A 13,352-nucleotide genomic window follows, 5' to 3' on the forward strand; every position below is an offset into this window, starting at 1 on the left:
GAACTCTAGTGGATCAGAATTCTGATTGCAAGTAATTGAAACCAGCTCACCAGCGTAAGCATAGAAGGCAGATAGATGTATTAAAAGGGTACAGGAAGTCATTATCTTGTAGAACCTAAGGGCAGAAATTCAACAGGACTTCAAGAAGACTAGAACAGGCTACGGAAAAGCCATCAGAAACCAAGCTGTGCCGTCTTAACGCTTGCCTCTGCTTTTCTCTGCATGTCTGCATCATTCTCTCTCACTAGTCTGGTTGAATATGACCACTCATGGGATTTGGTTTCTATATTACAAGTTCAGTCACTCAGAGAGACTGAATCTCTCCATTTCATGTGGAGAGATAATCTCTGATTCAGCTAGACAGCCTTCTCTGAACAGTTACCTGTGGCCTTGGGAGCATGATCATGTAGCAGAAAAGTGATAGCAGAAATGCTTGTCCCATATGTAAGAGCAGACAACCCAGTAGTGGCTATTAATAATAAGGTATGGGTTTTCTCCTTTGTTCTTTATTAACTTGAGTCAAAAAGAGGGGGTGGAGTAATTTATGTTAATTGGAGATAACAAAAAATAATATCCATATTCCCATCTCCGAGAGGTAACACTGTGGCACTTGGCTTTATTCTTCCCTTTTATTCTCTAAGAATTTATTATTTCTTTTACAAAGTTGTAATCTATTTCATAGTCTGCTGTTATTATTTAATATATGGTAAACATGTTTTCATGACATGAAATCTACAGTGAACCAAAGCCATCCCACCCACATTTGAACTCTTCCTGATTTTTTACCAGTAAGTGAGATGAACATCTTTGTGGCTATATAAGCACATCTGTGATCAGCTCCTGATAATAAATTCTTATATAATTGCTTATTTTTAAGAGTAAACATTTTGAATCTTTCACTCAGTACAACCATTTCTTTATAGAACCCGTTCTGTCTATTCCAGTTTCAGGTGGAAAGCCTTACCACACAAGCTGAAACTGTCCTTACTAAGTTTAGAAAGCCATAAGGTTTATGGCTGGCATAAGCCTCTTAAGGGGTCATTTATATTCGTTTATATTGATGAACCATAATCCAGTGATTCCTCTAGGCTTAGAAACTTTTTTTTTTTTTTTTTTTGATACAGTAAGATCAGACTGTTAGGGGCAGACTTAATGTTAATTATGAGAGACTGATTAACTCATTTATCTTTTAGTTTATATACATGTATTTGCAATAAGAAGTGGAACTGTCAAACAGACTAGATATTTTAAGTCAACCTTTCCAGCATATTCTCTTACTATGCTCAGGTTACCAGTTGGGAAGCCAAAGTTTTCAAAAAAGTTGTTTAGAATCCAAACAAAGGGATCTAGTAGATCTTTAGAACCAGAGTCTTCTCAGCTAGTATGGCTTGAGAAAGTCTCACCCACCATAAAATATTCTTACCAAAAACCCAGTAATGTTCTAGTTAGCTTAGCTAAGGTTTCTCTTTTCCTTTAGACAGTAACTTGAATGGGCACAGAAAATGTTTGCCTCTGTGATTATTATTTACTCTTTCATTCATTTGTTCATTCATTTACTTATTGCTTCTAGGGCGGACCAATCCCCTCTTTTGATATATAGTTAATATATTAAGTTTAGTAACTGTCATATCCTGCAGACTAGAGAGCCATTAGCTCTCTTTATGGCTTAAAGTATCATATCTCTATTTAAGTTCATTTTTTGGTGTGATGGCTTGGTTTTCAGGTATTTTTGAGTCTTGGAATGGTAAATAGACTATGTCACTAACACCTCCCCCTTCTCCCTTCCAACTTCCCACTATATGGAAACATTTCCTTTTGAGTTTTTTAAATATATTGTTATTTTTCTTATTAGCCAGGATCACCTTTTGACCCCTTTTTGTTGATGAAAGTTAGTTTGGCAGTTCATCTGTCTCTGGCATGTTTGCATTGATAATAAGTAGGTCTGTTATTTCAGCCAGCAAGTCCTTTATTTCGCCTTTTGAGATTTTTAACTGAACCTGGTAATTACTATCCATTTTACTGATTTGGTTTAGAATATTCTGTGGATTTATAATTATTTTATCTTTCACATAAATCAAAGAATGTGATCTTTTAATTTGATCTTTTCTCAAGTTTATGATAAAAGAGTGTGATGACTTTTTAAAAAATATTTATCAATGTAGAAAAAAGATAATTTGCTTGTCACACTTTCCTAGGAACAAATGGTGAGACGTAATACTAAAGCAGCAAATATTTGTTAGTTTGTCACAGCAGAAAATCAGAATTTTCATTTTAAAGGGTTACTAAAGTAACATTCACTCTAAAAAATAGATTGCATGGGTATCCAGAATTTTATTCATCCTGTACTATCATCTTGGCCGCTTTTTTATTCTAGTCACCGTTATCAGCTGCAGCAACTCATTTCCTTTAAGGCAATCATCTTCCTGCCTGAGATAAGTATTTTTCTGAGCTCAAGAAATAAAAATAACTATTTTATTGAGTTAACAGTCTCTAATGAGAACACCAGACTTGCCTCTAATTAAGTTAAATGCCATTTGGTTGCAAATAAGACCTTCAGTCAGGCAAAACTACTAGTTTGCTGATCCTTTCAGATAATTACACATAGACACAAAAATAATCCCTTATTTAGTGAGACTAAATGTTTTAGCCATTAGCTTTTTGTGCTGTTTTCTCTTCTTGTTCCAAGGTACAAAACAGACAATATATGTTTACTGGGCTAAGAAGTCTTGAAAAAGCAAGCAAGTTCAAGCAAAGGGAAAGTATAAAACAAGTAAAATGCTATAAGGAAAGTATAAAACAAAATTCTGTCAAAATTCTATGTAATAATTAACTTGATTTTATATTAAAACTATTAGGAGTGACTGAACCCCAGTGACAGTATTCAGCAATTTTTGTTTTGCTCAATCAGTAAATAAGACTTTGAGGAGTATCACGTGGGTTTGTCTTAGCAGTATTTTAAGTAAGATTTTAGGAAATAATACTTCCATGGAAAGAAGGATAAATTAGTCAATAGTTATTCTACTAAGTGTCTGGTGCTATCCACTATTTACTTTTAATATTTTCATTTGGGAATTATTTGGAAAATAGCAAATATTATTGATAGTATTTGAGTCCTTCTGATAATATTTTACTATATTCTAGGTTAGGGTAATAGAATTTGCTGGGTTCCTAAAAGTAATTTTTATTGCATCTGTGAGCAAAATTCTTTTCTACAATATATATTTCTGGTTTTACAATGGAAAAAGTATGCCTTGCATGGACTAGGTGAATGACTGTTAGTTGAAATAGCTGTGAGTAACTGTAGCTAGAATATAGCAGCTCTGTTAAAGGGACATACCAATGTTGCTTTACTTTGTTTTTTTCTAGTGTAATTGTAAAACATCACTCTAAAACTACAAATAAGTGTTCTGATGTTGTCTTTTTTCCCTCCACATTTAAGTAAGAGAAGACGCATTGTTAGCATTTTTCTCTGTGAGACTTAATATCATAGCAGTCATAAAATGCAATTACAAGACTTTTTCATTTCCATGAGTCTTATGGACAAGAAGAAAAGGCTTGGATAAGCTTTTAGTTTTTCCTGTCAGTATCTTTTTAAACTACAAAGTAAAAGAAGCCAGTAATTAACGTGAACGTTGGATTCCCTTAGTGCTTTTTTTTTTTTTATAAATTTATTTATTTGTTTATTTTTGCTGTGTTGGGTCTTCGTTTCTGTGCGAGGGCTTTCTCTAGTTGTGGCAAGCGGGGGCCACTCTTCATCGCGGCGCGCGGGCCTCTCACTATCGCGGCCTCTCTTGTTGGGGAGCACAGGCTCCAGACGCGCAGGCTCAGTAATTGTGGCTCACGGGCCCAGCTGCTCCGTGGCATGTGGGATCTTCCCAGACCAGGGCTCGAACCCGCGTCCCCTGCATTGGCAGGCAGATTCTCAACCACTGCGCCACCAGGGAAGCCCTCCCTTAGTGCTCTTAAAAGTTGTCTTTTCCACTCTAAAAGTAGCCCATGCTCATTATTGTTTTGAAAATTTGTGTTGATATAAAGGAGGAAACCACTCCAGAGAAAACCATCATTAGCACTTTGGTGTGCTCTCTCCAGACACATTATTTACATAGTATTGATCAGACCTTCTGTACAGTTTTTCATCTTGCTTTTTTCCTTTAGCATTCTTTGTTATAAACTCTGTTAACATCTTTAGTGATCACCCAACACTTTGAATTGGATTACCTTAATTTACTTAACTTTAGAAAAATTACTTTTAGGGAATTCCCTGGCGGTCCAGTGGTTAGGACTCTGCGCTTTCACTGCCTAGGGCCCAGGTTCAATCCCTCGCCAGGAAACTAAGATCCCGCAAGCCATGAGGCACAGCCAAAAAAAAAGTTTATTTTTAAAAATAGTGTCTGAACAAGTACATATACTTCTCTAAAGGGTACTTAGATTGTACTGTGAATTTGTTTTTTTAGAACTAACAATCTGATGAAAAAGCTCCATTTTCCTACACTTAGAAAGAGTGCATTATCTTACCTTGTGTGGTTATGCATATCTGAATTGCTGCAAGACTGCGTTTGAAAGTCATCCTTGATATTACCAGGGTTCCAATTGAATTAGGTAGGATCTTTGGACCATTTTATAACTTTTAAGGTAAAACTCATAGAAAAAAAATACCCATAGAAATTTTCTGTGGAAAGATGATATCACTAAATCCCTTGTAAATGTTCTCAAAGTAAGTAATTAGCAGGCTGTATTAGTTGGCATATACTGAGAGAATAAACTTAACAATATACTTTATATAGTGTTATACTTTCTTTATGACAATGGTATGCTTTTAGGGTTTTAAACAATCTTGAGGGTATTTTAATTTATTATTTTTGCATTCTTATAATAATTATTTTAGGTCAACTGGCTATTCTGAGGTGATAGTTGTCGTTGGAGGCTGTGAACGAGTTGGAGGATTTAATCTTCCATACACTGAGTGCTATGATCCTGTGACAGGAGAGTGGAAGTCTTTGGCTAAGCTTCCAGAATTTACCAAATCAGAGTATGCGGTCTGTGCTCTAAGGAATGACATTCTTGTTTCAGGTAAATAAAGAATTATTACAGTAGCTACTTTTAATTTAATCACAGCTTGGCCGTTTTAAACCATAACAGTGTCTCAAAAGAAAACAGTGAAAGTAGATATGCCCGCTTTAGGCAGATCATATTATACAACAAATAAAACTGAAAATGACTTTTTGCTCTTAAAGACAGGCACAAGATGATGCAGAATGATTTACAAAAGATTCTCCAGAAAATGCCTTCAACTATATCATATTTTTAAAATTTATTTTATTGATTTACAATGTTGTGTTAATATCTATTGTATAACAAAGTGATTCAGTTATCATATATAAATTCTTTTTCATATTCTTTTCCATTTTGGTTTATCACGGGATATTGACTATGTTCCCTGCACTAAACGATAGGCCTTATCATATTTTAAATGCTCTCAAATGCATATAGAATATGGTACAATTTTTTAAACTTTTACCTGTTTACTTTGTTTTAAGGAACACAGTAAAGTATGCAAAATGAAAAGTACTCAGTTAATCATCTCTAATCCACCCATGTTTTCTGAAATTCTCCCCAAAGTTTATGAAATAGGATTTTCCTTAAAATTCTTAACTTGAACTTTTATTATAATATGTGATATGTTACCTCTAAAATCAAACAGACAATAAAGTGACAGACTTATATACAAAGTATAACTACAGGATCTATAATCTGAAGTTTAATTAAGTTTGTTAATTAATTTGTTAGTTAAATAATTTTACCACCTTTGCAGGTTACTATATTACTACATGTTGAACAATATAACAACGCATACTTTATTTTGTACAATGGTACGCTTTTTTAAAAACTGGTGATTTTTATTTTTTTTTTGACTCGTGAATTTTTTATTTTTATTGGGCTATAGGGGATCGGTTGGGAAATATCTCTGTAAGGTATGCCCTACTAGGGAAATGTCCATTCTAATTTTCCTGGGATAGCTAAAAAACTGGTGATTTTTAAAAATCTTTCTAGAATAATTCTTTTGTCCGGGTGCTTCTGTTGTCTGACTCTTAAATGAACAGTCTTACGCATTTGGTAAGTTCATACTCTACATTTTATTATTTGGGGCATATAGTTATTATTTCTCAGGATAACAACTGACAAAGTTAAATCTGCTCTGTAGAACCATTTCCATTTTAAGTTTTAAGAGGGTCCTTGTTTCATTTATTGAACTGAATCCTCAAATTCTCGGACTGGGTGAATAACTCAGTGTTTTCATTATCTATGCCTTTGGCAAAGATCCCTTGGTGATATACATGTTAGTGTGTGCACATTGTTTTGCATTCAAAGGTGGAAGAATCAATGGCCGTGACGTCTGGATTTATAACTCACAGCTAAATATTTGGATCAGAGTCGCTTCTCTAAATAAAGGCAGATGGCGTCACAAAATGGCTGTCCTCCTCGGTAAAGTAAGAGAAACCACTTTTCATTATTATTGCTGTTACATTTCCAGAATAAATACCACAGATGAATCCTTGATTTTACTCACCCTCTGGGTATTTTGGACTCAGATTGTGTTTCCTTCCATTTCTAACCTCAATACATAAACTGAAGATATAAACAATTGGACACTGTACTTTTGAATGGATATTTTGTTCTCCCAACTAGGAATTTGTAGCAGTGCAGCACATTTCTCTTCTCAGGCACCAATGCAGTCTAAATGACTGAGAAGCATTGGAAAATAAAGGAGTTACATCAAGTACGAAAACAGGCCAATGTCTAATCCAAGCATTCTTTTTCCTTTTACTGACTTTGGCATTCAGGCCAAGATATATTTATGTAGAGTAATACTATTTTATCTTTTTTATTTGTACAAGTAGGGACAAAACAAATAAGTGTTAAGATAAACTCACCAACATATTTTAAAGCAAACTTATTATTGGCTGCAGCTAATAAATATGAAAAACATATAATTTGATTCTGGACCATTCACTGTCCTTAGGAACTTGAGAATCACTTGTAGACTAGTGATTTTTGAATCACTAGTAGACTAGTAACTTTTTTGAAGTTAAATCTAATATAAAAAGCTATTACATAAAGCAGATAAAAATACAGCTGTGTATCAAGGGCTAACTTGGACTCTTTAGCCCTTCCCTGCCTCTGTCTCTATCAGCTCCTCCAAAGCCACTTCAAATTAATGAGCGATCTAAATAAAAGCAGCATACTTGCTCGCACATTTTTTTTTGAAGTATAGATGATTTACAATATTGTGTTCAAGTGTACAGCCTAGTGATTCATGTTTTAGGGGTGTTGTTTGTTTGTTTGCAGCTTATATTCCATTATAGGTTATCATAAGATATTGAATATATTGCACATATATTTTTGTCTGGTCCCCTAGTACTCTCTTCTAAAAAGATTGCTGCCTCTTAAGCCCTCTCTTGAAGACATTTTAGAGCCACCAGTGAGAAAGCAGAACTGCTCTAGTTGGAACAGAGATAATGCCAGGAACCCTTCCTACTCAGCCACCCATCAGTTCTCATTCCCTCCCCCTATCTCCCCACAGAAGCATCTTGAAATCTCTATACTATAGAATACTAGAGCTTCTCAAAGCTTCTCAAAGCGCAGTTTGAAAGTTAATTCCTAAGGGTATTGATCTAGTGTGTTGCTGCTGTCTATAAGACCAGTGAAATAATGAGGACTTTGAGCTAGATGTAATGGAAATAAAATACTAATAGAGTATTTTCTAAAACCACTGGTTTGTTAGTACTTACTATATTATATACAGTTTTGGTAGCTATACCTCAAGGATGACAAAATATTACTGGAAAGGGGCAGCTAAAATAATTAAGGGGTTGAAAAGAGATGAGGTCTGACTAAAAACATTATAATTATTTAGTCTGAACATACAGAGGCATATGAAAAAGATTGATGTCTCAAATATCATATATGGATTGATGAACACAAATTTATTTGACAAATATTAGTATATTTGACTTGAAGGTGCCCAAAACTTGGAAGCACTAAATCAAGAAATAAAAGGAATCCTTCCTACTTTATACAGCAAGTACTCAATTCATGGAAAACAGTTATCCCAAAAATTACAATATAGGCTGAATTCAAACATAGAAAGTTATTTAAAGTTGTGAATGCACTCTGTTAAGGAAACCTAGGATGATTTGGAATATAGACTCTTAGAGCAAGAAGGCATCTTAGAGAGAATATTTAATGTAACTTCTTTAGTTTACAAAGAAACTGAATCCAGAGAGATCGAGTCATTTGCCCAAGGTTGCACAGAAAGTGATAAAGCAGGGGCAAAAGCTCAGATTTTCCTAATCTAGAGGCCTTTTATCTTAAGGCTCACAGCATATATTTTTAGTTTATGCATGTAGGGGAATAGTAATAAAGTTTAATCTTCAAAATTATATTATGTGATAGGTACTATTATTGTCTACATTTTTAAATTGAGGAAATTAAGATGGAGTCTCAGAGAGGATAGGTAAGCTGCCCAAGCAAGGTCTTACTTGCAGTGGCAGAGCTCAATACGGACCTACCTCTCCTGATTTCAAAGCCTGTACCTTTAAGTACTACATTGTGCCACAGTTTCCATACCCCTTCTAGCTGCATGACCTTGAATAAGTTATTTAACCTCTCTGGGCTGCGTGGTGTTGGGAGAACAAACCCACCAACAGATAATTTTAACATAATGTGAGAAATGCAAGATTGAAATAGCATTGGCTGCTTAGGAAATTTGGAAGAGTACAGAAAGATAGATTTGTGGACACACTTGAATGACAATGTATAAAGTTTGGCCTTGACCCTTAGGCATTCATTGTTAAACTAGTAAAAGGAGTTGATGAGGTGTTTCAGGAAGATTAATCTGTGGTTTAGAGAGTACAAGAGTGGAGACCAGGAGATTGAGAGGTATGAAATGATATGGACCCCGAGGATGGTGGCAGGGAAGGGACAGATGTGAGAGATGCTGTGAAAGAACGATTGGTAGAACTTAATAGTTAATTAGATATGGATGCAGAAAAGAGTTGATGATGACTGTTCATTAAAAGAATTATAGATGTTAAACAGGAGAGCTTTTTTTTTTTTTTTTTAGGAGAGCTTCTATAGGTAGGTTAAAAGCTTCTTGTATATCTTGTGATGTTTAATGGATTATTCTGCATGTAACTGACTTAATTAATGGCTTGTTGATTAGTTCATCTGCCCTACCTTCCTCATATTTGTGAAAAGAAAATGTACATGAAAGCCCTTTGAAATACACATTCTAGAGTTCATAATATATCAGGTACTTTTCTAGGTACTGCAGGGACTAAATTAAAGTATAAGATAGGCCCTGCCTTCAAAGATCTCACAGTCTAGTAATCCGTACTTAATACTTTAGTTTCATAGCTTTTATTACTTTATAATACTCAAATATTTTCACCATCCATGAGTATGAGCATTTATGCTAAATCCTGTAACTCTCAATGCAAGCAGTATTGCTCCTAAGGGGATGAAGGTTGGTTCTTGGGCTGGTGAAAAAAATCGTACTGTTTTGTGTATAAAGCACAGATACAATATATAAACAGATATGCAATATATCTGTGGTATTAAAAATTTCATTGGAGGGGGCTACTATGAAAAAAATGTCTAAAAAGGCTCCTTGGTGGTGGTGAGAAAATGATAATTTTTTTAGCTCAGAAACTGAGCTAAATATATTGCAATTACAGTTACCAAGGGCTTTTAAAGGGGAGAGATCCCTTAATTCTTTAGCCAACTAGTTAAAAATTCAAACTTTTGATAATTAAGATTTCTCCATGTATTTTACGTATAGGTATATGTTGTTGGAGGCTATGATGGGCAAAACAGACTTAGCAGCGTAGAATGTTATGATTCCTTTTCAAATCGATGGACTGAAGTTGCCCCCCTTAAGGAAGCAGTGAGTTCTCCTGCCGTGACTAGCTGTATAGGCAAATTGTTTGTGATTGGTGGAGGACCTGATGATAATACTTGTTCTGATAAGGTAAGCCATGCTCTCTCTTTTTTTTTTTTTTTAATAGAAATTACCAATGATATACACAAGAAGAGAAATATGGAAGGCCTGTCAAGTAGGTAGTTCGGTCCCTTAGTGTGAGGGGGCTTTTAAAAATTGTCTGGTATTTTATACTTTGGGAGGAAAACATTGAGTTTCAAGTTGCTAAAGTGAGATCATAATATATCCAACAATTTTCTGTTAAAAGTGTGATCCAGTCTTTTTGAGATGAGAGTGATCTCAGCGTTATACTATAAACCATTTTAAAACTTTTTACTGGTATAGTTTACAAAATCAAAAAATTATTCACATAAAACAATTGGGAGGTGAATTAGCAAAGGGTAAGACACTATACTGCTTCCAACTGGGTCATTTTCTGCATACTTTGAAAATATTCTTTAGAACAAAGAAAAGAAAAGAAAACCTCTCTAATGTAAATATAGGATGGCTCAAAGCTGCTGCAGTTCATTGAATTCCTGAGATAAAAGAACAGGTGCCATCCTGACATCTGAGAAAATACCCTGTTTATTCTGCAAACAAGTGTCTAATGCCTAATTCATTTAGCAATAGTTTACTGAACTTTGTCAATCAATAAATTCTTTTTCTAAATTAAATTTTAATATAATGTCAAATGTTACATACTTAGAATTCATTAATTCAGAATTTGTGATAATTCAAAGTATACTGAATTGAGGTTCACTGGTGTTCTTCTGAAGAAAGGACTCCCTAAACATGTAAAGAAATTATATTCAAATTGAGGCATACTTATCCTATATAACAGAATTTTGTTAAAATCTAAGACTGTTAATTTTAATGGAAAAAAAAGCAAACCTGCTAGCCATTCATCTTGGAAACGGTCTGTGTTTGTTTGTTACTCTATTCTGCTTGATAGTAATAAATTTGTTATTTCTTTTGAGAATTTCATAATTGAGATATTTTACTCTCAAGCCAACCTCCCTTAATTCTGTGAATTAATGGGATTTTATTTTTAATCATGTTTCTGTATATTGGCAGACTTTTTATTACGTAAATTGGCATTTTTGTTGAGAAATTTTAATTAAGTACTTCTATATATTATTAGGTTCAATCTTATGATCCAGAAACCAATTCTTGGCTACTTCGTGCAGCTATCCCAATTGCCAAGAGGTGTATAACAGCCGTATCCTTAAACAACCTGATATATGTTGCTGGTGGACTGACCAAGGCAATATACTGTTATGATCCAGTTGAAGATTACTGGATGCATGTACAGAATACATTCAGCCGACAGGTAATAACATAAAACAATCCAAAAGAAAAATCAATGTAGGAGAGACCAAGTACAGGACCAGTATGAATATACAGTAACTTCACTATTTATGTGTTTCATGTATGCTCAGATTATTTCCAAAAAAAAAAAATTTTTTTTTTAAATAAATAAATAAATTTATTTATTTATTTATTTATTTTTGTCTGCGTCGGGTCTTCGTTGCTGCCCACGGGCTTTCTCTAGTGCGGAGAGCGGGGGTACTCTTCGTTGCAGTGCGCGGGCTTCTCATTGCGGTGGCTTCTCTTGTTGTGGAGCACGGGCTCTAGGCGCGCAGGCTTTAGTAGTCGTGTCTCGCGGGCTCTAGAGTGCAGGCTTAGTAGTTGTGGCACACGGGCTTAGTTGCTCTGCGTCACGTGCGATCTTCCTGGACCAGGGCTCAAACCCATGTCCCCTGCATTGGCAGACGGTTTCTTAACCACTGAGCCACCAGGGAAGTCCCTCAAAAATTGTTTATACTCTACATAAAGCATATGGTATTCTTGTTTTCAACTCCTTCCAGGGAATTTATTGAAATAACTTACTTTTGTTTTTAATTTTTAAATTAATTTTTATTGGAGTATGGTTGGTTTACAATGTTGTGTTAGCCTCCACTGCACAACAGAATGAATCAGCCATACACATACAGGTATCCCCTCCCTTTTGGACTTCCTGCCCTGAAATAACTTACTTTTTACCATCCCATGGTAAAGTAGGTATTGCTCTTGGGCTGTTGGGTTTTTCTCCCCTTGACCTTTTTGAGACTCCTACTCCAGTTCTTATCCCTCTCTCTAGCACATTTCAGAAGAGAAGAAATTCTCTCAAACTGGTTTCTTTCCTTCTGCAGTTAGAAACTAGGTAATTTGTTGTTTTTGTTATAAAGAAAATGGCTGCACTTGGGTCTCTTTCATCCACACTGCACTTGTACCCTTGTACAGCCTCTACCCCTGCCCCATCAAGGCCTTCCCTTGGCCTTTTGTTTCATGGCTCTACCCTCTTTCCTTCCACCGTCAAAATGCTTGATGGCTCTGATGCTGGAAATCTGGCTCTACCTATACCACTCTAGAGATATTGTACTCCCAAAGGTCATTACTAATAATCTCCTGAGTCTCATTCATGTTCTCTTGGTTTTTTCTACCTACCCCTTAAATATGGGTATTCCTTGAGCCTCTTTTCCCTGCCCTTTTTCCAGTTTATACTCCGTTCCTGAGTGATCACATTTACTGCTCAGTACTGATGACTTCAAATCTTATTCTCCATTAAAGCCTCTCTCCTGTGCTCCAGACTCAAATTTCCGACTGCCTATTTGATGTTTTCCATGGCGTTCCAAGACTTCAGACTTAAAACAGAATTCACCTTCTTCCCCAAGTTTACTTTTTCTGTTTCCAAACAACCTAGTGAATGGAAAAACTCTTTCACCCTGACAACACTTCTGACACCAGATATGTGGGTTTATTCCCACACCAACCAATCTCTGTCTTCAGCTGGTGTCTTAAAATTCAATTCAGTTTTGACATGACCTGAAATTTGCTTCAGGTTCCACAGGTTAAGGACTCAGCCCCACAAGACTGCCACCACTTCACATGCCAGTCACAAGTCTCAGGTTTTCACCAGTACTTCTGACAAATCAGCTATAAATCAAGGCTTCCACAGCCCCCTCCTTGGGTTCAGTAATTTGCTCAGGAAAACACTTATGTTTACAGGTTTGTTATACGATAAAGTATATTACAAAGGACATAGATGAACAGCCAGATAAAGAAGTACCTAAGGTCAGGTCTGGAAGGGTCCTAAGCAGAGAACCTTCTGTCCTCATGGATTTGAGGTGCACCACCCTCCTGGGACATGGATGTGTTTACCAACTTAGAAGCTCTCCAAATCCTATACTTTGGGGATTTTTATGGAGGCTTTATCATGTAGACATGATCAGTTATAATTCAGTTTCCAGCCCTGCTCCCCTCTCCAGAGAAGGGAGGGTGGGGTGAAACTTAAGCTTCTAATTATGGCTTGGTTTCTCTGGTGACCAACCCC

General features: G+C 35.6%; 1 protein-coding gene across 8 annotated transcripts in view; it reads left to right on the top strand.

Annotated features, from left to right (window-relative positions):
• The window catches only part of KLHL24 (kelch like family member 24), a 41,518-nt gene that overhangs the window by 19,909 nt on the left and 8,257 nt on the right, over positions 1 to 13,352 (top strand). For all 8 annotated transcript variants that reach the window (XM_059920614.1, XM_059920607.1, XM_059920609.1 and 5 more), the window contains 4 exons: positions 4,886 to 5,070; positions 6,370 to 6,488; positions 9,842 to 10,030; positions 11,121 to 11,309. In XM_059920614.1, coding sequence (XP_059776597.1) covers positions 4,886 to 5,070; positions 6,370 to 6,488; positions 9,842 to 10,030; positions 11,121 to 11,309 — 682 coding nt within the window. The remainder of the gene's footprint in view (positions 1 to 4,885; positions 5,071 to 6,369; positions 6,489 to 9,841; positions 10,031 to 11,120; positions 11,310 to 13,352) is intronic.

Source organism: Balaenoptera ricei, chromosome 4 (assembly GCF_028023285.1).
Source record: "Balaenoptera ricei isolate mBalRic1 chromosome 4, mBalRic1.hap2, whole genome shotgun sequence".
NCBI lineage: Eukaryota > Metazoa > Chordata > Mammalia > Artiodactyla > Balaenopteridae > Balaenoptera > Balaenoptera ricei.